The 22,274-nt window shown below is 46.6% G+C and overlaps 1 protein-coding gene across 1 annotated transcript in view; it reads right to left on the reverse strand.

Annotated features, from left to right (window-relative positions):
* tm9sf1 (transmembrane 9 superfamily member 1) overlaps positions 1-22,274 on the reverse strand; it is a 44,934-nt gene that overhangs the window by 9,831 nt on the left and 12,829 nt on the right. The window contains exons 4-7 of the mRNA XM_034171152.1: positions 16,687-16,809; positions 16,203-16,561; positions 14,020-14,174; positions 10,980-11,165 (exon numbers count right to left, since the gene is read on the reverse strand). Coding sequence (XP_034027043.1) covers positions 10,980-11,165; positions 14,020-14,174; positions 16,203-16,561; positions 16,687-16,809 — 823 coding nt within the window. The remainder of the gene's footprint in view (positions 1-10,979; positions 11,166-14,019; positions 14,175-16,202; positions 16,562-16,686; positions 16,810-22,274) is intronic.

Raw genomic sequence — 22,274 nt, forward strand, 5'->3', positions numbered from 1 at the left:
CAGATGTTGCAAAACAGTCCGGACATGTCGCTTATGTGTGTCTTCATCAGGGGAGAAGATCAGAATGTCATCCAAATAAACAAAAACAAATTTATCTAGGAAGTCCCTCAGTACATCATTAACCAACCCTTGAAACACAGCAGGTGCATTAGTAAGCCCAAAGGGCATAACCAAGTATTCATAATGGCCGGTCGGGGTGTTGAAGGCAGTTTTCCATTCATCGCCTTCTCGAATCCGAACCAAATGATAGGCATTACGAAGGTCTAGTTTGGTAAATATCTTGGCCCCTTCTAACAGTTCAAAAGCAGAGGACAATAATGGAAGGGGATATTTGTTCTTAACTGTGACCTCATTAAGACCCCGGTAATCAATACACGGACGGAGGGATTTATCCTTTTTTCCCACAAAGAAAAACCCTGCACCCGCAGGTGAAGATGAAGGACGGATCAGACCCGCCGCGAGGGATTCCTGGATATATTCTTCCATAGCTTTACGTTCAGGACCTCACAAGGAAAACAATTTTCCCCGCGGGGGATTTGAACCAGTTAATAAATCAATGGGACAGTCATTACTGCGATGCGGCGGAAGAGACTTAGCCTTAGCTTTGCTAAACACCTTAGCCAAATCATGGTAGCACTGTGGGACTCCAGTCAGATCAGGATCTGAAGTGGCAGGCAGGTCTTGGTGGTTTGACAAACATGTCTTGCTACAATGTGGACCCCAAGAAACAATATGGCCATTGGCCCAGTCAAATGTGGGGCTGTGTTGTATAAGCCAGGGGTGCCCCAATATAGCCTGGTGAGTCATATTATTGAAAACATGAAAACTGATGGTCTCAGTATGGTCATCAGAAAAAGTCAATTGTACCGACTGAGTTCTGTGAGTGATTTTTCCCAAAATACTGCCATCCACCGCTTTAACCTCTAGAGGGCGCCAGAGACTGTGTGTTCTCAGGTTCAGATCTCTGACGAAAGAGGTGTGGAGTAAATTGGAATCCGAATCTGAATCCACAAAAACTGGCAACACAACTGAATGACCATTACCAGAAAGCGTGGCTTGAACAGAGTTTTTTGAAGGAGAAAAAATCTGGTTTTGACTCACCCGGACTGCTGGCTTATTTGTGGAGCACCCCTGACCTGGCAACATGCGATCAGATGTCCGTGCTGACCGCAGTAGAAACAGCGTCTCTCAAGTTGACGTTGGCGGCGCTCTTCTGTTGACAGACGGGCGCGTCCCAGCTGCATAGAATCCTCTTGCTTCTTTCTTGATCCACAAGGAGCCGCATCACTTGGTCGCGCGGTGAGCGAAGATTCCGATCTTCGGTTGGGGAGTTGTGTGTGCGGTTCATGAGGACGAGCCCGATCGCAGCGCCGGTCAATCAGCCGTCTGTCGATCGTTATGGCGAGAGCGATTAATGCGTCAAGATCGTCTGGGAGGTCAACAGCAATCAGCCGATCCTTAACTTCATCGGCGAGTCCTTGGACGAAAGCGTCTGACAGCGCCGCGGTGTTCCACTCGCTTTAAGTAGCCAGGATGCGGAAGTCTATGGCATAGTCCGTCACCCGCTGTCTGCCCTGTCGGAGGCGCATGAGAGATCTTGCAGCCTCACGGCCTGGTGACGTGTGCTGAAACACCTGCTTCAAAGCTGCAGTGAATCTCTGGAGTGATTGGCAGGTGTCGGAGCAGCGGCTCCACTCAGTGGTGGCCCAGGATGCAGCTCTCCCCGTCACATTGGATATCATGTACGCTATCTTCGCCCTGTCGGACGGGAACGTAGATGACATCAGCTCAAAATGGAGTTCACACTGTGTAATGAATGGATGAACGTCTCCTGATTCCCCTGAGAATTGTTCAGGTGGGGAGAGCTGGTTACACATCATGGGTTACAATCGGGTGACGGTGTCTCTGGAGCTGGACCCGGAAGTGGATGAGCAGATGCTTCGGTTCGGGACGGCAGTGGGTGTGGCACGTCCAAACGGCTCAGGAGCTGGCTCACCTGCGTGCTGAGGGATGAGAGGAGCAGGACTTGTCGTTTGGATAATTCACTGAGGCTGGTATGAAGAGCGAATAATTTGTCTTCATGCTGCGCCAGCTGGTGAGCTTGTGCGCACAGCGCCAGACGAGTATGATCTGAATCCGCTGTGTCCATTGTTGGTGAGATTGTTCTGACGGGCCAGACGGCACCAAGTGATCGGACACAAATGCAGGATTCAGGTCTCAGCTTCACAGAGTTTAATGTCAGGACTTGCGTGAGTCGGTACACTAAAAGACAGTCCAAAAATATCAACCGTAACCGAAGCATTTGGCAGAGACAGGTTCCAGAAACAGGCAGACAGGTCGATACACGATAAAGCAAAAACAGGACTGTGAAAACTCTGAAGACAAACGCTCAAATGAGGCACAAGGCACAACAATCTCGCAAGTGAGAGAGGAAGCAGGTTTGTCTAATAAAGGGGATGTGATCAGGGTAAATGCACCACAGGTGTGAGAGGAAAGATCCAGAAAGAGGCGTGGCCACAGGAAGGGCAGACAGGAGGGAAATGCCCTACACCAAACAACACAAAAGAAATCCAGCCACCAAAACCCCAGTGCAAAACTAAATGCAAACCCAAAGCAATAAACAATAACCCCCCCACAGACCCAATCATGACAGTTAACATTCAAAAATACATTTATTGGTCAAAAGATCCTGATACAACTTGGTGTCTACCTCTCTCGTTGCTTTATTGCCTTTGTCTCTCCCTGTTTCCGTGTCTCGGTACACAGATAACCCTGTTGTACTTGCCTATCCTAAAATATGGTATCAGTTTCGACATCACTTCAAATGTGTTTCTGCTTCTGCCCTTGGCCCATTATGTAATAATCACCTCTTTCCTCCCTCCTTCTAAGACACTGCATTTCATCTATGGTGTTGTGTGGGCCGCTGAAGAGGAGGTACTGCTGGCCCACCACCACCAGAGGGCGCCCTGCCTGGAGTGCGGGCTCCAGGCACCAGAGGGCGCTGCCGCATCATGGGAGTAGCCTGGGTGACAGCTGTCACCCATCACCAGACACAGCTGTTCTACTCAGCACCGAGGTATATCAGGAGGACGGCGTCTCCACCTCAGTGCCGAGATATCGCCTAAGACCAAGGTAGTATTCTCTGCAGTTATACATTGCATCATCAGCTAAGACTGTTAAAACCTTTTTCAGGACTGGTGACTACTGACAACCTCATTCTTTGGATAAGTACTCACCTTCCTGCTATACTTTGCCAAGAGGTGGAGGCGGCTTCTCCCCTCTCTGTTACTGGGTGCGTTCATCCACTCCTGTGTGTTGTTGCTCTCTCCTGCCAGCAGTACCGGATCCGACGAGCGGAGGCAGTGGCCACCTGGGAATTCGGGACTTGGCGGTTCCAGTATTTCCAGGGTTCGGTGGCAGAGGAGATCTGGGTGGTTCCGGTTCGACTGAGACAGACGTCTCCTACCTTCGAGCCTGCCCACACGACACCAGCGGATTCGACCCCAAATTGTGTTTGTTGTATTACTCGTGCTTGTTTCAGTAGTAAATCTTGTTATTTACTCTCTCCATTGTCCGTTCATTGCGCCCCCTGTTGTGGGTCCGTGTTCCTACACTTTCACAACATATGGGGTAAAAAGGGCATTAAATGTTTCCGTGATCTTTTTAAGAATAATATCTTTCTTAATTTTACTGATATGTCTTCCTTATATGGCCTGTCCTCATCTCATTTATTTCCTTTTTTTTTCATATTAGACATTGTGCATCTACTATTTTCCGGAGATCCCCTCTCAGCTTCCTAAACATCCTTAAGAAGACCTCTTTGAACTTATGCCCCATAAGAAAGCTTTTATGTCACAGATATGTATTCTTGTTCTTTCAATGGACAATCACCCAGTCAATAATTTTTTTGTAATTGGGAACAAGAGTTGGGTCTGGAGTTCGGGCAAGGTTTCCAGAATAAGGCTGTTGAGAGAATTCATACGTCATCATCTTGGGCAAGACTTTCCCTTCTTCAATTTAAAGTAGTACACAGACTGCACTTATCAAAGTCAAAATTATCCTAAATTTATCCCAGTGTTTCTGATCTTAGTGATAGATGTAACTCCTCTCCCTGTGATTTAAGTCACTTTTTTTTGCCCTAAATCATTTTGGATTGCATATTTTGATGTTGTCTCTCATGTTCTTGGCATCAGGCTAGAGTCTTGTCCGCTGATCCCTGTTTTGGAGCTCCTGGAGTCCCCTTGTGTCCCTTACTAAGTCACAGGTGGATGTAACTGCCTTTACCTCATTGCTAGCATGTCGCATATATTATTATCCTGGAAAGCTCCATGTTCCCCATCTATTTCTTTATAGTTGAAAGATGTCATATTTCTCTTAAAACTTGGAAAAAAAAATTAAGTTTAATCTTATGCCGCGTTCACACCGCACACCACGCGACGTCACAAATTCACATCCCTCGCTTGCTGATGGATGCGCCACCATCACCGGGTGTGTCAATCTGCTTGAGCCACATTCACACCGGACGCCACGCGACGCAACAAATTCATCATTTTCTTCAGGAGCTGCATCTGGATGACAGCCACTTTCAGTGGTACTTCTGCCTCTCCAGGACCCAGTTTGAGGACCTCCTGTCCCGTTCGCGCGTGCACATGTAAACAAAGAAAAAAACTGGCTGCCACTGCTGTTCCTCGCTCTCTCCCCACAAACTCTGACATCATTGTGTTATAAACCAGTCACCATTTGTTTTATTATACATCTGTGTAGTTAATAAAATTATCTTCATGGACGATTTGTTCGCGCGCGCACATGTAAACGCAGAAAAAAAAAACTGGCTGCCGCTGCGGTTCCTTGCTCTCTCTCCCCTCAAACTCTGTCATCATTGTGTTATAAACCAGTCACCATTTGTTTTATTATACATCTGTGTAGTTAATAAAATTATCTTCACGGACGATTCGTTTGCGCACACACGTGAAAAAAAAAAAAAAAAAGAAGAAGTGATTGTTCTGGATGCTTTTGGCAGCAAGTAAGAAATTCATAACCAGGAATTGGCTTAAACCGGCCCCTCCAACAACAGATGAGTGGATCATCATTACTAAAGAAATTTATATCATGGAAAGACTCTCATCCAAGCTCAAATTTCAAATGGACAAGTTCTACAAAACCTGGTAGAAAAACAAGCCTATAAGGTCAGAGTTTCAGTAGGTCTCTTTCTCTTTTTTCTCCTTCTTTTTAAATGGATGGAAAAATAAGTTTGATACTCCTCCCTTTTTGTTTTGTGTTTGTTGTCATTATAACTGACAATAAATGTAAAAAAAAAAAGAAAAAAAAAGCATTTTAATGGGTGTTTGTAATTGTGAGACGGTTCCTTATGGACAGCAGCAACTTAAGGCAGAGTGCAGCCTTTCCTGCACTTAAAATCTGTATGGACAAAAGATGATGATCAGATATTATATAATGCCCGAATAGACCCTTGTCATTTGATTGGTGGTTTGTATGTCACATGATATGGATCATTCGTCCCATTTGACATTGTGTTCCATTGACCATGCAAATCTGATTCCATTTACCATGCAATTTTGGTTCCATATATTCTGTACCACTGCACGGTGCCACCACCGCGCACACTCACACTAGCAGTGATGGTGCTTATCTTAAAAACAAACTTATTGGGTTTTGTTTTATTAACGGTGCTCATTCTTGTAACACACACACACACAAAAAACAAATCGAGTACGTCATAAGCCATCTGGAGGCATTTGCAGTATTCACTGGGTTATCTCTACCTGAAGTACAAGCGCTCTCAGATTAAGAGCTCTACAAATTTCTGTTGTGATTTTTCGCTGGACTGAGGAAAGCAGATGGCAGTCTGTACATGAAGAAGTCAATACACTGCATCATGTACAGATTACATTGCCAGAATTGTTAGGCATTATATAAAACAAATAATGAATGGTTTTCATTCATGCAATGTTAAAAAAATTTCATGCAGTGAAAGATGGACTATTCCATCTTTCACCGCATGAAATATTCTTAACATTGCACTCATAAACATTCATTATTTGTATACTGATCATTTCACTGAACATACGTTGCATCCAGAAAGCATTCCCAGCACTTCACTTTTTCCACATTTTTTTATACCACATCTTTATTCCGAAATGGAGTACAACCCCAATTCCAATGAAGTTGGGACATTGTGTGAAATGTAAATAAAAACAGGATACAATGATTTGCAAATCCTCTTCAACCTATATTCATTTGAATACACCACAAAGACAAGATATTTAATGTTCAAACTGATAAACCTTATTGCTTTTGTGCAAATATTTGCTTATTTTGAAATGGATGCCTGGGCTTGTGGGCTCAGGAACACTTCAGAAAACCACTGTCAGTTAACACAGTTCGTCGCTACATCTACAAGTGCAAGATAAAACTCTACCATGCAAAGTGAAAGCCATACATCAACAACATCCAGAAACACCGCCGCCTTCTCTGGTGATAGCATGGGGGTGTGTTAGTGCCTATGGCATGGGCAACTTACACATCTGTGATGGCACCATCAGTGCTGAAAGGTACATCCAGGTTTTGAAGCAACACATGCTGCCATCCAAGCAACATCTTTTTCAGGGACGTCGCTTCTTATTTCAGCAAAACAATGCCAAGCCACATTCTGCATGTGTTACAACAGTGTGGCTTTGTAGTAAAAGAGTGTGGGTACTAGACTGGCCTGCCTGCAGTCCAGACCGGTCACCCACTGAAAATGTGTGGCGCATTATGAAGTACAAAATAAACAACGGAGACCCCGAACTGTTGAACAACTGAAGTCATACATCAAGCAAGAATGGGAAAGAATTCCACCTACAAAGCGTCAACAATTAGTGTCCTCAGTTCCCAAACGCTTATTGAGTATTGTTAGAAGGAAAGGTGATGTAACACAGTGGTAAACATACCACTGTCCCAGCTTTTTTGAAATGTTTTGCTGGCATCCATTTCAAAATGAGCAAATACTTGCACAAAAACAATAAAGTTTATCAGTTTGAACATTAAATATCTTGTCTTTGTGGTGTATTCAAATGAATATAGGTTGAAGAGGATTTGCAAATCATTGTATTCTGTTTTTATTTACATTTTACACAATGTCCCAACTTCACTGGAATCGGGGTTGTAATTTCAATTTTTTTTCCCCCTCAAACGTCTATACACAACAACCCATAGTGATAACATGAAAAAGTTTTTTTTTTTTTTTTTTTGCAAATTTATTCAAAATATAAACTAAGAAATCACATGTACATAAGTACTCACACCCTTAGCTCAATATGGAATAATGGAGCTCTGACACAGTGACCATCTGGTTCTTGGTCACCTCTCTGACTAAGGCCCTTCACCCTGATCACTCAGTTTAGATGGGCGGCCAGCTCTAGGAAGAGTCCTGGTGGATCCAAACTTCTTCCACTTATGGATGATGGAGGCCACTGTGCTCATTGGGACCTTCAAAGCATCAGAAATGTTTCTGTACCCTTCCCCAGATTTGTGCCTCGAGACAATAAGGTTTCAGAGGTCTACGGACAATTCCTTTGACTTCATGCTTGGTTTGAGCTCTGACATGCACTGTCAACTCCTTATATTCAGACAAGAGTGTGCCTTTCCAAATCATGTCCAATCAACTGAATTTACCCCAGGTAGACTCCAATTAAGCTACAGAAAAAACTCAAGGATGATCAGTGGAAACAGGATGTACCCAAGCTCAATTTTGAGCTTCATGACGAAGGCTGTGAATACTGATGTCCATGTGATTTCTTAGTGTTTGTATTTTTAATAAATTTGCAAAAATGATGTCATTATGGGGGGCATTGTGAGTAGAATTTTGAGTTAAAAATTATTTTCATCCATTATGAAATAAGGCTGTAACAAATGTGAAAAAAGTGATGTGCTGTGAAAACTTTATGGATGCATTGTATTAGAGTTGGTTCCAAGTGGATTATTTTTTCCAAAACCACTTATGTAGTGGTGACAATATAACAATGTTTTCTGTGCAAGTACAAAGGGATGAATCCTGAATCTTGGCAAACGGAAAACCTACACCTAAACATTACCATAGTTTTCAGTGCTGATTAGCAAAATAAATTGATAAAAACAAAAAAGTTCTGTCAATCTACACTCAACTGCTCCTCCTCAATGACCTAAGCTCTGTCTCATAAAAGTGAATATGAACTGCATCCTTCTAAGGGCTGTGTCCCATAAAACACTTTTTTTCTGATACAGTGGAGTGTTGTGTGGGCCGCCCGAAGAGGAGGTACTGCTGGCTCACCACCAGAGGGCGCCCTGCCTGTTGTCGGGTTTCAGGCACTAGAGGGCGCAGTCGCTTCTCAGGAGCACCAGGAGCACCGGTACTGACAGCTGTCAGTCATCATCTCATCTACACACCACTCCATAAAAGCCTGGGAGAGACATCACAACTCTGCCGAGTTATCTGCTTACCCTTCAGGTAAACTACTCAGCCGTTCTGTGCCATACGCACACGTTTTTGCAGCAGAGCGTTTTGCAGTCGTAACCTTTTTGTACACTTGCAGCTTGTAGCCGAGTTTGTGGAGGTTGGAGGAGTTGGCGTCTCCACTCCTCACTTCAGACTTTGATTAAGTGATACATAAGGCACTGCACATACTCTGTGTTCCTGTGTTTGGAGGTGGAGGTTTTTTCCCTCAGGAAGGAACTGTGTTTTTGCTGACTGTTTGCTGGGTGTACACACACCCACCTTTAACCTGAGTCTGTTCCTGCCAGCAGTACCGGATCTGACAGCTGGAAGCGGTGGCCACCTGGGGACTCAGGACTTGGCGGCTCCGGTGTGTTGCAGGTCTCTGTTGGCGGTGGAACCTCGTGGGTCCCGGTTCTTCTCTGGTTAGGCGTCCCCTACCCTCGGGCCTGCCCACGCGTCACTGAGTTTTGTGATTGACAGACTAAAAGCATGTTTGGTTGTTTGTGCACATTTGCAGAATAAACTGTTATTTATTCAGACTTCCTATTGGCCGTTCATTTACGCCCCCTGGCGTGGGTCCGTGTACTTCACTTTCCCAACAGGATAACTCGGCCACGTCATGGACTCCGAGGGGCGTTTTCCACCATTTGAACCACCAATGGAAATGCAAGGTGCGCAGGCTCCACCAGGAGGTGAGTTGGGTGAGCTGCAGCACATTCTCACCGACTTTATTGCTCGGTTGGATTTGTTAACCGAGCAGGATATTCACCTCACCCGTAGGATGGAGGTTCTCACCGCTCAGGTGGAGGCGCGCGCGTCAGGCGCGGCTGCAGCCACTCCTCCTGCGGGCCTGTCGCTTGATTATGATGATCCAGTGGTAGTTCAAAGGTCTCCCCCCGTCGCCTGAAGCTTACATTAGCCCCCCGGAACCGTACGGGGGTTGTGTCGAAACGTGCGCGGACTTCTTGATGCAGTGTGCTCGTTTTTTCACAACGCCCCGTGATGTACGCGTCAGACCACAGCCGGGTGGCTTATGTGATTAATTTGCTTTGGGGCAAGGCACGCACCTGGGCTACGGTGCTCTGGGAGCAGAACTCACGGCTCCTGTCGACGTACACTGAGTTTATCAGGGAGTTTCGACAGGTGTTTGATCACCCTTACAGAGGCGAATTGGCTTCTAATGTGCTACTGTCAATCCGACGGGCGCAGGAGCGCCGCTGAGTATGCAGTCGACTTCCGCGTCGCGTCAGCGAGAGCCAGCTGGAATACGATAGCGCTCCGCGCCGCCTTTATAAGGGGGCTGTCTCCGGCCCTAAAGGAGCACCTGGTGGCAAAGGATCAGCCGCGGGATTTAGACGGGCTTATCAACCTCGTTATACGGTTAGACAGCCGATTAGAAGAACATTGACGGGAGCGAGACGAAGGACGTGGCTAACTGTGCCCTGTTTTACGCCGTGCAAATAGCATTGTGTGATTGGACACAGTGCACCATAGTGTGTCAAGACCAAGCAGTAATCAACAATGGTCTCAGATGAAGCCGTAACAGAAGAAAAAAGATGCAGTTCACTGACTGACAGCTTGAGGCAGGCTCCAAAATACAGTAGGTTCCCATTCAGCTCCATGTTAAAATGTGTAATTCTAGAGCAGAAATAAACATGTTTCCAGCCTGATACCAAAAACAGTTTTGGTCTCCATAGATAGTTTCCTCCTCCATGACAATTGTACAGGGATTATTTTTTTTAAATCTAATATCTTAGTTTAAGATGTTTTCAACTGTAAAGTTCTGTATAATTTGGGGGACGTGGCCACTTTGAATGATGGCGGCTGAGTTGACTTCCGACTCTCACTGTGTGTTGGTAACTCACTGTCCACTCAATGCATCTGGTAGCGTTGTGTTGTGGAGGCTATGTCTGTCGTTTGGAATATTTTATTACAAACACCTGGAATAATATAATACGCTGTATGGTGAAGCGTCCTAACAGATCATCTAAGATGTCCCTGCTGCAATATTTGCAATGAGTGGTCGTATTTAATGTTGTATGCTAACGGCACTTTTAGCAGGTATGGGGAGCCTGATCTGTTAGATGCCTTTAATGTACGACCATTAAGGAAAATAAGCGACTCATAAATTTTAATGTCCACACCAAAGAAAAGAAGAGCAACGCCCAAACATGGACTTGATATCGGCTGTTCGGAGTCTCTATGGAAAACCTACGAGTGATGTCATGCAGGCTTTGTCCAGTATATACACAGTCTATGGTCAAGACAGGGTCCATAACTTACACATGTACAATAATACCAAAGATGAAGCACATTCACATGTGGAGGATGGTGAAAGACTACTAAAACGGTGACAGCGGCTGGATGCATCACATGCACTACCAGTCAAACATTTGAACACAGTGTGTCCAAATGTTTGACTCATAGTGCATGTGATGCATGACACCCCAGCACATGGAAGCTCCATTTTCCTTCATGAGGGTGACAGACTTCTGATCAGTCTTACCGGAGAAGAGAGATGAGGTAAGGATGATGTTCCACACCCAGCGCTGTCCACTGATCTGTGTGTAGAAGCTGCACGAAACATAGCCAGAAACGCAGCTGGTCAGGGCGTACAGGACAATAGCTGCAGAGTTTATGGCCCCGTGACGGTGCACATTGAACATTCCGAGCAACGCCATGACTATGATCCCTGTGACAAGAAAACATTCAAGCAATCTTATTACTGCATGTGATGTATGTTTATGGTGCATCCCGAAAATATTCACAGCAGCACTTCACTTTTTCCACATTTTGTTATGTTACAGCCTTATTCCAAAATGTAGTAAACTAATTTTTTTTTCTCCTCAAAATTCTACTCACAACACTCCTGTAATGAAAACATGAAAAAAGTTTTTTTATTTTTTGCAAATTTATTAAAAATAAAAAACTATGAAATCACTCGTACATAAGTATTCACACCCACTGTTCAATAGTTTTTTGATGCACCGTTGGCAGCAATTACAGACTCAAGTCTTCTTGAATATGATGCCCCAATCTCCATCAGGTTGGATGGACAGCATTGGTGCACAGCCATTTTCAGATCTCTCCAGAGATGTTCAATCAGATTCAGGTCTGGGGTCTGGCTGGGACACTCAAGGACACTCACAGAGTTGTCCTGAAGTCACTCCTTTGATATCTTGGCTGTGTGCTTAAAGTCATTGCCCTGCTGAAAGAGGAACCGTCGCCCCAGTCTGAGTTCAAGAGCACTCCGGAGCAGGTTTTCATCCAGGATGTCTCTGCATATTGCTGCATTCATCTTTCCCTCAATCCTGACTAGTCTCCCAGTTCCTGCCACTGAAAAACATCCCCACAGCATAATGCTGCCATCACCATGCTTCACTGTAGGGATGGTGCCTGGTTTCCTCCAAACATGATGCCTGACATTCAGGCCAAAGAGTTCAATCTTTGTCTCATCAGACCAGAGAATTTTGTTTCTCATGGTCTGAGAGTCCTTCAGATGCCTTTTGGGAAACTCCAGGCAGGCTGCAATGTGCCTTTTACTAAGGCCTTTTACAGTTTCTGATGACAGTCCATCCATTTCTGAGTCCTTGTGATATTTTTTCCTGAATCTTTTTTGTTTTGTTTTTTCCTGTTTGTAAGTGACTGTTATCTAATCAGACAGCTGTCATTTTACCAGTGATGACATATAAAGAAGAATGAATTCAGAACTGAATCTGATCTCTGAGCACATACACAAAGGAAGTTAACAAGAAAAACACATAAATTAAACTTGAGATGTTCAGACGGCTCATAAAACAGTAAGGAACTCAAATCTCACATCAAATAATTTGATTTGTCACCTTCACACTCTGCTATATTCACTTAATCTAGTTTAATAAATCGGCCCAACATACCTCAGTTGTTTAAATATTAAATTAAATCGGCCCAACATACCTGTTGTTTAAATATTAAATTAAATCGGCCCAACATACCTCAGTTGTTTAAATATTAAACAGAATATACTGTAAAATACAATATAATTAATTGTATATTTTGTTATATTAGCTATATATTTTGTTAAGGATTAACAAAAAATTAGATTAAGTACATACATGTTGTAATTTGTTAAAGTGTACACGGTATCAGATGCAGGCACACAAAAAAGATTAGATTCAAGTCACTTCAGCTAGTAATGTGAACGCAGCTCAATTTCTAAACCCTCAATAAGCAGGCTCTCATTCTACAAACTTTTTTCCATGAGTGGGCAGTGTGTCCTCTCTGGTGAAATTCAAACCCGTGTTCTTACACTCTGTCTGTTCGCTTTCAAACGCCTGTTCTGAGCACGGAGTTCTTGTTCTGTGCTGCGTCCTAAGTGCCACCAGACAGCAGGAACCTGCTGAGCGGAACAGCGGAAAACCAGGAGCACTGCAGGATGATCCGTCCGTCAAAGCGGAGCAGAGCGACTGTCCCAGTGGACAACCGCAAAAAAGAACTGCCGAACCCTTTACACTGGTTCTGTTCTGTGCACCTCAGCAAGCAGGGGCACCTTCAGCTGGCGGGAGGGAGTGGCAATTTGCTAATTCCCCACACAGTGATATGATCACTGTTTGCGGCGCAGATGATGATGATTTTTTTTTAAGTGTTTGTGCTGCCCCCTGTGTGTCATGGAAAAAAAATGCACCCCGGCAGCTGCCCGCTTCGCCTGCATCAAAAACCGCGTCTGCGTCTGGCCACTCTACCATACAGGCCTGACTGGTTTATTGCTGCAGAGATGGTTGTCCTTCTGGAAGGTTCTCATCTCTCCAAAGAGGAATGCTGGAGTTCTGACAGAGTGACCATCAAGTTCTTGGTCACCACCCTGACACTCTTCCTCGATCGCTCAGTTTAGACAAGTGGCCAGCTCTAGGAAGAGGAAATATTTCTGTACCCTTCCCCAGATTTGTGCCTCCAGACATTCCTATCTCGGAGGTCTACAGACAATTCCTTTGACTTCATGCTTGGTTTATGCTCTGACATACACTGTCAACTGTGGGACTTTATATGTAGACAGATGTGTTCCTTTCCAAATCATGTTCAATCAACTGAATTTACCCCAGGTGGAATTAAGCTGGATCATCTCAAGGATGATCGGTGGAAACAGAATGCACCTGAGCTCAATTTTGAGCTTGAGGACAAAGGTTGTGAATACTTATGGACGTGTGATTTCTTAGTTTTTTATTTTATTTATTTATTTTTTTATAAATTTTCAAAAATGCAAACAAAACAAAAAACAAAAACAAACAAAAAACTAACTTTTTCATGTTGTCATTATGGGGTACTGTGTGAAGAATTATGAGGCGAAAAAGTTAATTTCATTTAATTTGGAATAAGGCTGACGCTGTGAATACTTTCCAGACGTACCGTAGGCTGGCGTCACATTTTAGAGCTTGTAATCCTGCTTCTGTGTAGCTGTGGGTCAGTCCTGCTCAGAAAACTAGACTATTCAGTTTTTAGAAACAACATCGGACATTTGTTAAACCTTGGTTTGTTTTATTTTAGCCATATATTTGACAAAGGGTGCTCACCTGTGGCAAGGGTGAGGAACTGAGCGCCCACTCCCAGCACAGCACACAGGAGGCTCTTGTAAGGAGGGAATCTGAAGACATCAGTGTGTATGATCTTCCAACCATTGTCCCCCTGGTCCAGATCATCACAGCTGCCGTCCTCCTCCATGTTGTACCTACACAGATGAGGGAAGAGAAATATCAGATGGGATCTTGTATAATACTAACCACACAATCTTACATGTACATACAAAGAAAGTGTGTTGGACTAGCTGCAATATTTGAAATACTTTTCTATAAAAGTCAGAAGATTGTTGTTTGACTGAAAGTAAGGTTTGTATGCATGTGACTTATGTTGCCAAAGAAAAAATATAAAGAATTTTACACTTTATCTGAATGCTACACTTTATTGGAATTTTTACTTATGAACAAATTCACATTATTCAAGAATTCATATAGGAACATTTGACATTTTACTGCCAGTTAAATGATACCCGGTAAAGTAAGTCCCTTTGGCTGCTCCTTTGTTTTCACTTGGGGGTCGCCACAGCAAACCCAAGGTGGATCTGCATGTTGATTTGGCACAAGTTTTACGCCGGACGCCCTTCCTGACGCAATTCCACATTAGATGGAGAAATGTGGCAGTGGTGGAGTTTGAACCAGGAACCTTCCGCACTGAAACCAAGTGTACTAACCACTTGAAAAAAATGAAGAAATCCCAAGATGCTGAGAGAAGACGTGGCATCACCTGGCTTCTTGAATGGAAATGTTTTTATTTTGCATGTGTTATTTCTAGACGTAAAACAGAAATTTTCTGTTGCCATCCAAATTACTCTGTATTACTCAAAATATAAGATAAATGAGGCCAGCAGCAAGCAGGGTGCAATTCATCTGACTGAGCAGACAGACCAGGGGCAGAAATGTGACTGACCCCTGAAGTGTCCCTGTCCACTCAAAATGCCAATAAACTATTGTCATAAATCGACTGTGCAAGCCCTGTCCTGGGCTCGCTTCTGCCTGGTACTTTCTGTGTGGAGTTTGCATGCTCTCCCCATGTTTACAAAGGTTCCCCCCAGGTGCTCCGGCTTCCTCCTACTTCCAAAGACATGCAGATTAGGCGAACTGGAAACTTTAAATTGACGCTAGGTGTGCATGTGAGCATGAATGGCAGCCTGTCCGTGGTGTAACCTACTCTCACACAATGACTGCTAGTAATGACGGCTTCATCCCCCCCCACAAATTTGAATAAGCAGGTATCAAAAATGAATTGCAGTGGGAATCACAGCAGTCACCATTAAACTGGATGCCAACTGCAGTAAAACAAGAACTGCCAATTAAAATAACAAAAGAAGACTTAACAAAAGTGTTTGAACGAGGAATAATTTGTTAAATATACATATTCAATTATGTATTTTTTCTTAAATCTGAAACTGTGGTCAGTGACAAAAGAATGACTAGCTAAATGTATGCACCTGAACAAGGAATTGTGCATGGATGTTGGCCCTTCAATACAAAATGTGACCCCGTAATGGTCCCTGACTTTGAAAACTCTGAGATATGTACTGAGGCAGACCACAGACAGGATGGAAACCTGGAGCCCAACACCACAACCTGAGGACTTGACTGACATGGAAACTTTGTAAGCCTCACGAGTCTAGTTTTCATAGAAATAATCCTTATACAGCAACGGAAGCATCTGCCTAACATATGACATTATAACAATCTGTAACAGAAACAGATATTCACGTTTTGCATTTAATTTCTCTACAGTGAGATGCAGCAAATATTGTTCTCAGAGAACTACAGCACATTTCTTTAACCATCCCTTTATTATCTGCTCAAGTGTGTCTACCTCCAACTTGATCACTGAATGTAAATCACATAAAAAGCTTTTTAACTCTGTGCCTTTGAATTTTCTTTTAATAATTTCAAAATATGATTCTACATTATTAATGTGGTACTTTATTTATTTCAAAAAGGAGAATGAATACGGCCACGAATTGAGAGGGGTTACAAAATAAGAAACCTTTTGAGATTGTATTATGGATATTTAATATTTTTATAGCTTTGTTTCCACATTTTAATAATTGCAGTGACACTGAATTGCACTGGGGCCTTGAATTTTACCTTTAACAAGCTATTTCAGACACAATGTTTCTTAGTCATTTTGCATATAAATCAGCACTTGAGCTGCTTTGACCAACCTCGTGAAGTCATTCTTCAGGACCCGCATCAGAATGATGATGACGAAACCCAGCAGCAGCACCACCAGCACCAGGGAGTTGATAATGGACAGCCAGTGGATTTCCAGTGTCTTTGGAAAGAACGAGTAGTCCCGGAGGCGCTCGGCTCTCAGGGCGCGAGGCACAGGGGACTCGAACCAGCGCACAGCGTATGTGTGGATGACAGTCAGGCTGCCTCCACCCACTCCAACACCCCCAACCACTGCACCCGCCCCCTCCTCCAGGGGAATGGGTTTAACGTCCTTCACTGAGACATTGGCAAAGATCACAGCATCATTGTTGTATTCAATGTTGAAGTCGAGGTGAGTCCACAAACCCACCTTGTGGCAGCAAAACAAGAACAGACAAGGAAAAACAATGGTAGTGAATGCATTTCAGGAAAAATAGGAGAATAAAGATATAAAACATGTTACATACTGACGCAGTCTCTGTTTCAGCAGCTCACCTTGTGGCTGTGAGGCAGAAAACCACTCTCCTCGATGTATCCCACAAACCCCCAAATTGGGATATCATCCAGGACAAATTCAAAGTAGTACAGCTCCTCAATGGCTTCACGAAGCTGATCCACCTAACACACACATTCAGAATTAGCTCAACATGTTTTTGTCTTTTTCAGATTTTAGAACGTACTCAACTAAAACAGCATACGCTGGTTGTGTCGGATCCAGTGAGCACAGCAGCCAGTTATCTTCAATGTTGTGAAGACTATTTTACAATCCCTTACCAAAAACTAGTACTGGTAAGTATATAAAAAGTAAACTGGAAGTATACTTGAAACATACTTGCATATACTACTTTTTGGTAAGGGATGTTAAGCAACAATGGTGTTTCACCCATAGGTGGACTGCTTTGACAGCAGCCAAAGAACCACAGTGATGTGTCTGAGACACACACACACACACACACACACACACACACACACACACACACACACACACACACACACACACACACACACACACACACACACACACACACACACACACACACACAGTGAAAGAGGAAAAGAAACCAGTGAAACCGTAAAGGACAGCAAAAAGTACTTGATGCTGACACAGAGCTGAAAAATGGGTGCACAAAAATTTAGTAAATATATAAAATATTTTGGTTTCTAAACCTTCCAGCCCCTTCTTGGTTTGAGGCTGACTGCTCCCCTAGTACAATGGTAGGGGAAACACCAAAAAACACATCATAAAAATGCACTTTTATTTGTGTCACATTTCTACCAGGTGAGAAATTTCTCATGTTTCAGTTTTATAAACAGTGATTTACTGACGTCAAATTTAGTTAGAGGGAATTATTTACCTGAGAAATGGTAAATTGATGAAAATTCTAACATTAATTCACACATTTAATTGTGTTCTTGTTCCTCGCCAGCAGTACCAGGTCCGACACGCGGAGGCAGTGGCCACCTGGGCGTTCGGAACTTGGCGGCTCCAGTATTCCCGGGGTCCTGTGGCGGAGGAAACCGTATGGTTCCGGTTCTACTTTGGAGAGGCGTCTCCTATCTTCGAGCCTGCCCACACGACACCATTGTGAATTGAATTTTGTCCATTGTTGTAATTTGTTGTATTTGTTGTGCACGTTCGCAACAGTAAAGTGTTGTTATTTGACCTATTCCATTGTCCGTTCATTTGCGCCCCCTGTTGTGGGTCCGTGTACTTACACTTTCCCAACAGGATATCTCAGCCAACGTCATGGATCCCGAGGGGCGTCAACCGGCTGTTGAACGGCCAATGGAAGAACAGGGCGCACAGGCGTCCGCAGGAGGAATGGTCGGTGAGTTGCAGCAGATCCTCACCGCTTTCACGGCTCGGTTGGATTTAATAACCGAGCAGAACGTCCTCCTTAACCGCAGGGTGGAGGCTCTCGCCACGCAGGTGGAAGCGCGCCGTCAGGGCGCTGCTGCGGCTCTCCCTCCTGTCGACCCTGTGCGTAACAGTGACGTTCCACAGGTCGTTCAACGACCCCTTCCACCTTCCCCTGAAGCATACATAAGCCCTCCAGAGCCATACGGGGGTTGTGTGGAGACATGCGCGGACTTTCTTATGCAGTGTTCGCTCGTCTTCGCACAACGTCCCGTCATGTACGCGACTGATGCTAGTAAGATAGCTTATGTAATTAATCTGCTTTGCGGCAAGGCACGCGCTTGGGCTACAGCGCTTTGGGAGCAAAATTCACGGCTCCTTCTGACATATGATGGGTTTGTGAGGGAGTTCAGAACAGTGTTCGATCACCCAAATAGAGGAGAGACCGCTTCAGCCGTGCTGCTGTCAATGAGACAGGGGCGCCGGAGCGCAGCTGCTTATGCAGTCGACTTCCGCATCGCGGCTGCGAGGTCCGGCTGGAATAACACTGCCCTCCGCGCCGCCTTCGTAAACGGACTGTCGTTGGTCCTGAAGGAGCTCCTGGTGGCCAAGGACGAACCGCGGGATTTAGACGGGCTTATTGATCTCGTTATACGATTAGACAATCGGTTAGAGGAACGCCGTCGGGAGCGAGGCGAAGGACGTGACCGGATACGCGCCGCCCCTCTCCCTTCCGGGTTCGAAAAGGGGCCGCCCTCCCCACGCTCCACAGCCGCAGCGCTTTGTGGGGCAACAGCTCCCCCTGTTGACGTTGTTAGGGAAACGCACAGGGCCAAAATGGGGAGGCTGATCCGTGGAGAGTGTTTTCTCTGCAGCTCAACAGAGCACACACAGAGAGACTGCCCCAAACGGCCAAAACGTCAACACTCGCCCTTAGAGACTGGGCTAAGGGGGGGTCAAGACATTCAAGTGAGACACACACAAATTGCCACAAGACTCCCAGTCACAATCCTGAGCGGGGATTTAACCCTTCAAGCCCGAGCACTGGTGGACACGGGGTCAGAAGGGAATCTGCTAGACAGCAGATGGGCAAAGGAGGTAGGGCTCCCTCTGGTGGCGCTTCCTACGCCATTGCAGGTGCGGGCACTAGATGGCACCCTCCTCCCTTTACTCACACACAAGACACCACCAGTAACTCTGGTGGTGTCTGGAAACCACCGGGAGGAGATTGAGTTTTTTGTAACTCCTTCTACCTCCCGCGTGATTTTGGGCATCCCATGGATGTTAAAGCACAATCCCCGGATCGATTGGCCGTCTGGGGTGGTGGTTCACTGGAGCGAAACCTGCCATCGGGTGTGTTTAGGATCCTCGGTTCCTCCCGGTTCCCAGGCTAAGGAGGAGGTCAAAGTCCCTCTCAATTTGACGGCAGTGCCGGTTGAGTACCACGATCTTGCTGACGTCTTCAGCAAGGATCTGGCACTCACCCTTCCCCCGCACCGTCCGTACGATTGTGCCATTGATTTGGTTCCAGGCGCTGAGTTCCCGTCCAGCAGGCTGTACAACCTCTCACGACCTGAGCGCGAATCAATGGCGACCTACATCCGGGACTCATTAGCTGCCGGGCTGATCCGGAACTCCACCTCCCCGATGGGGGCAGGTTTCTTTTTTGTGGGCAAGAAAGATGGCGGACTTCGTCCATGTATTGATTACAGGGGGCTGAATGAGATTACGGTTCGCAACCGATACCCGTTGCCATTATTAGATTCCGTGTTCACCCCCCTGCATGGAGCCAAAATCTTTACTAAGCTGGATCTTAGAAATGCGTATCACCTGGTTCGGATCCGGAAGGGAGACGAATGGAAGACGGCATTTAACACCCCGTTAGGTCACTTTGAGTACCTGGTCATGCCGTTCGGCCTCACAAACGCCCCCGCGACGTTCCAAGCATTGGTTAATGATGTCTTGCGGGATTTCCTGCACCGATTCGTCTTCGTATATCTAGACGATATCCTCATCTTTTCTCCGGATTCTGAGACTCATGTCCGGCATGTACGTCAGGTCCTGCAGCGGTTGTTGGAGAACCGGCTGTTTGTGAAGGGCGAGAAGTGTGAGTTCCACCGCACATCTTTGTCCTTCCTGGGGTTTATCATCTCCCCCAACTCCGTCGCTCCTGATCCGGCCAAGGTTGCGGCAGTGAGAGACTGGCCCCAACCCACTAGCCGTAGGAAGCTGCAACAGTTCCTCGGCTTTGCTAATTTCTACAGGAGGTTCATTAAGGGCTACAGTCAGGTAGTTAGCCCCCTGACAGCCCTGACCTCACCAAAAGTCCCCTTCACCTGGTCGGATCGTTGCGATGCCGCGTTCAAGGAGTTGAAACGGCGCTTCTCGTCTGCACCCGTTCTGGTGCAGCCCGATCCTAGTCGCCAGTTAGTGGTTGAAGTGGACGCCTCGGACTCAGGGATAGGAGCTGTGCTTTCCCAGAGCGGGAAGACCGATAAGGTCCTTCACCCGTGTGCCTATTTTTCCCGCAGGTTGACCCCGGCCGAACGGAACTATGACGTCGGCAATCGAGAACTCCTTGCGGTGAAAGAGGCTCTTGAAGAGTGGAGACATCTGTTGGAGGGAACGTCCGTGCCATTCACGGTTTTCACTGACCACCGGAACCTGCAGTACATCAGGACCGCCAAGCGGCTGAATCCCAGGCAAGCCCGCTGGTCACTGTTCTTCGGCCGTTTTGACTTCCGGATCACCTACCGTCCCGGGACTAAGAACCAGAGATCGGATGCCTTGTCCTGGGTACATGAAGATGAAGTCAAAATGGAGTTGTCGGATCCACCGGAACCCATCATCCCAGAGTCCGTTATCGTGGCCACCCTCACCTGGGACGTAGAGAGAACCGTCCGGGAGGCCCTGGCACGAAGCCCGGACCCTGGAACTGGGCCGAAGAACAGACTATACGTCCCACCAGAAGCTAGGGTTGCAGTCCTGGACTTCTGTCACGGCTCTAAGCTCTCCTGTCATCCAGGGGTGCGAAGAACCGTGGCAGTTGTCCGGCAGCGCTTCTGGTGGGCGTCCCTAGAGGCAGACGTCCGGGATTATATCCAGGCCTGCACCACCTGCAAGGCTGACCATCGCAGGGCTTCGGGTCTGCTCCAGCCGCTGCCCGTGCCCCATCGCCCCTGGTCCCACATCGGCCTGGATTTTGTCACGGGCCTCCCGCCGTCCCAGGGCAACACCACCATCCTCACGATAGTGGACCGATTCTCCAAGGCGGCCCACTTCGTGGCCCTCCCGAAGCTCCCGATGGCCCAGGAGACAGCGAACCTCCTGGTTCACCACGTCGTCCGGCTGCATGGGATCCCAACAGACATCGTCTCCGATCGTGGTCCCCAGTTCTCCTCGCACGTCTGGAGGAGCTTCTGCCGGGAACTGGGGGCCACGGTGAGTCTCTCATCCGGGTACCATCCCCAGACCAACGGGCAAGCAGAACGGGCCAATCAAGAGATGGAGCAGGCCCTGCGTTGCGTGACAGCCGCACACCCGGCGGCCTGGAGTACCCATCTGGCCTTGATCGAGTATGCCCATAACAGCCAGGTGTCATCAGCCACCGGCCTCTCCCCTTTCGAGGTATGTCTGGGGTACCAACCTCCTTTGTTTCCAGTGGTTGAGGGAGAGGTCGGTGTGCCCTCGGTCCAGGCCCACCTACGGAAGTGCCGTCGGGTGTGGCGTGCCGCCCGTTCTGCCTTGCTGAGGGCCCGGATGAGGTCAAAGGCCCATGCAGACCGTCGGCGGACCCCGGCCCCTGCGTATCGGCCAGGGCAGGAGGTGTGGTTATCCACCAGAGATATCCCCCTCAAAGTGGACTCCCCCAAGTTACAGGACCGTTACATTGGCCCTTTCAAGATCCAGAAGGTCATCAGTCCAGCCGCAGTGAGGCTTCAGCTGCCGGCCTCACTGCGGATCCATCCTGTATTTCACGTGTCCCGGATTAAACCACATCACACCTCACCCCTCTGTACTCCGGGCCCGGCACCGCCTCCTGCCCGGATCATCGATGGCGAGCCGGCTTGGACTGTACGCCGGCTTTTGGATGTCCGTAGGATGGGCCGGGGCTTCCAGTATTTGGTGGACTGGGAGGGGTACGGACCTGAGGAACGCTCCTGGGTGAAGAAGAGCTTCATCCTGGACCCGGCCCTCCTGGCCGATTTCTACCCGCCGCCACCCG

The sequence above is a fragment of the Thalassophryne amazonica genome, chromosome 1 (genome assembly GCF_902500255.1).
Source record: "Thalassophryne amazonica chromosome 1, fThaAma1.1, whole genome shotgun sequence".
NCBI lineage: Eukaryota > Metazoa > Chordata > Actinopteri > Batrachoidiformes > Batrachoididae > Thalassophryne > Thalassophryne amazonica.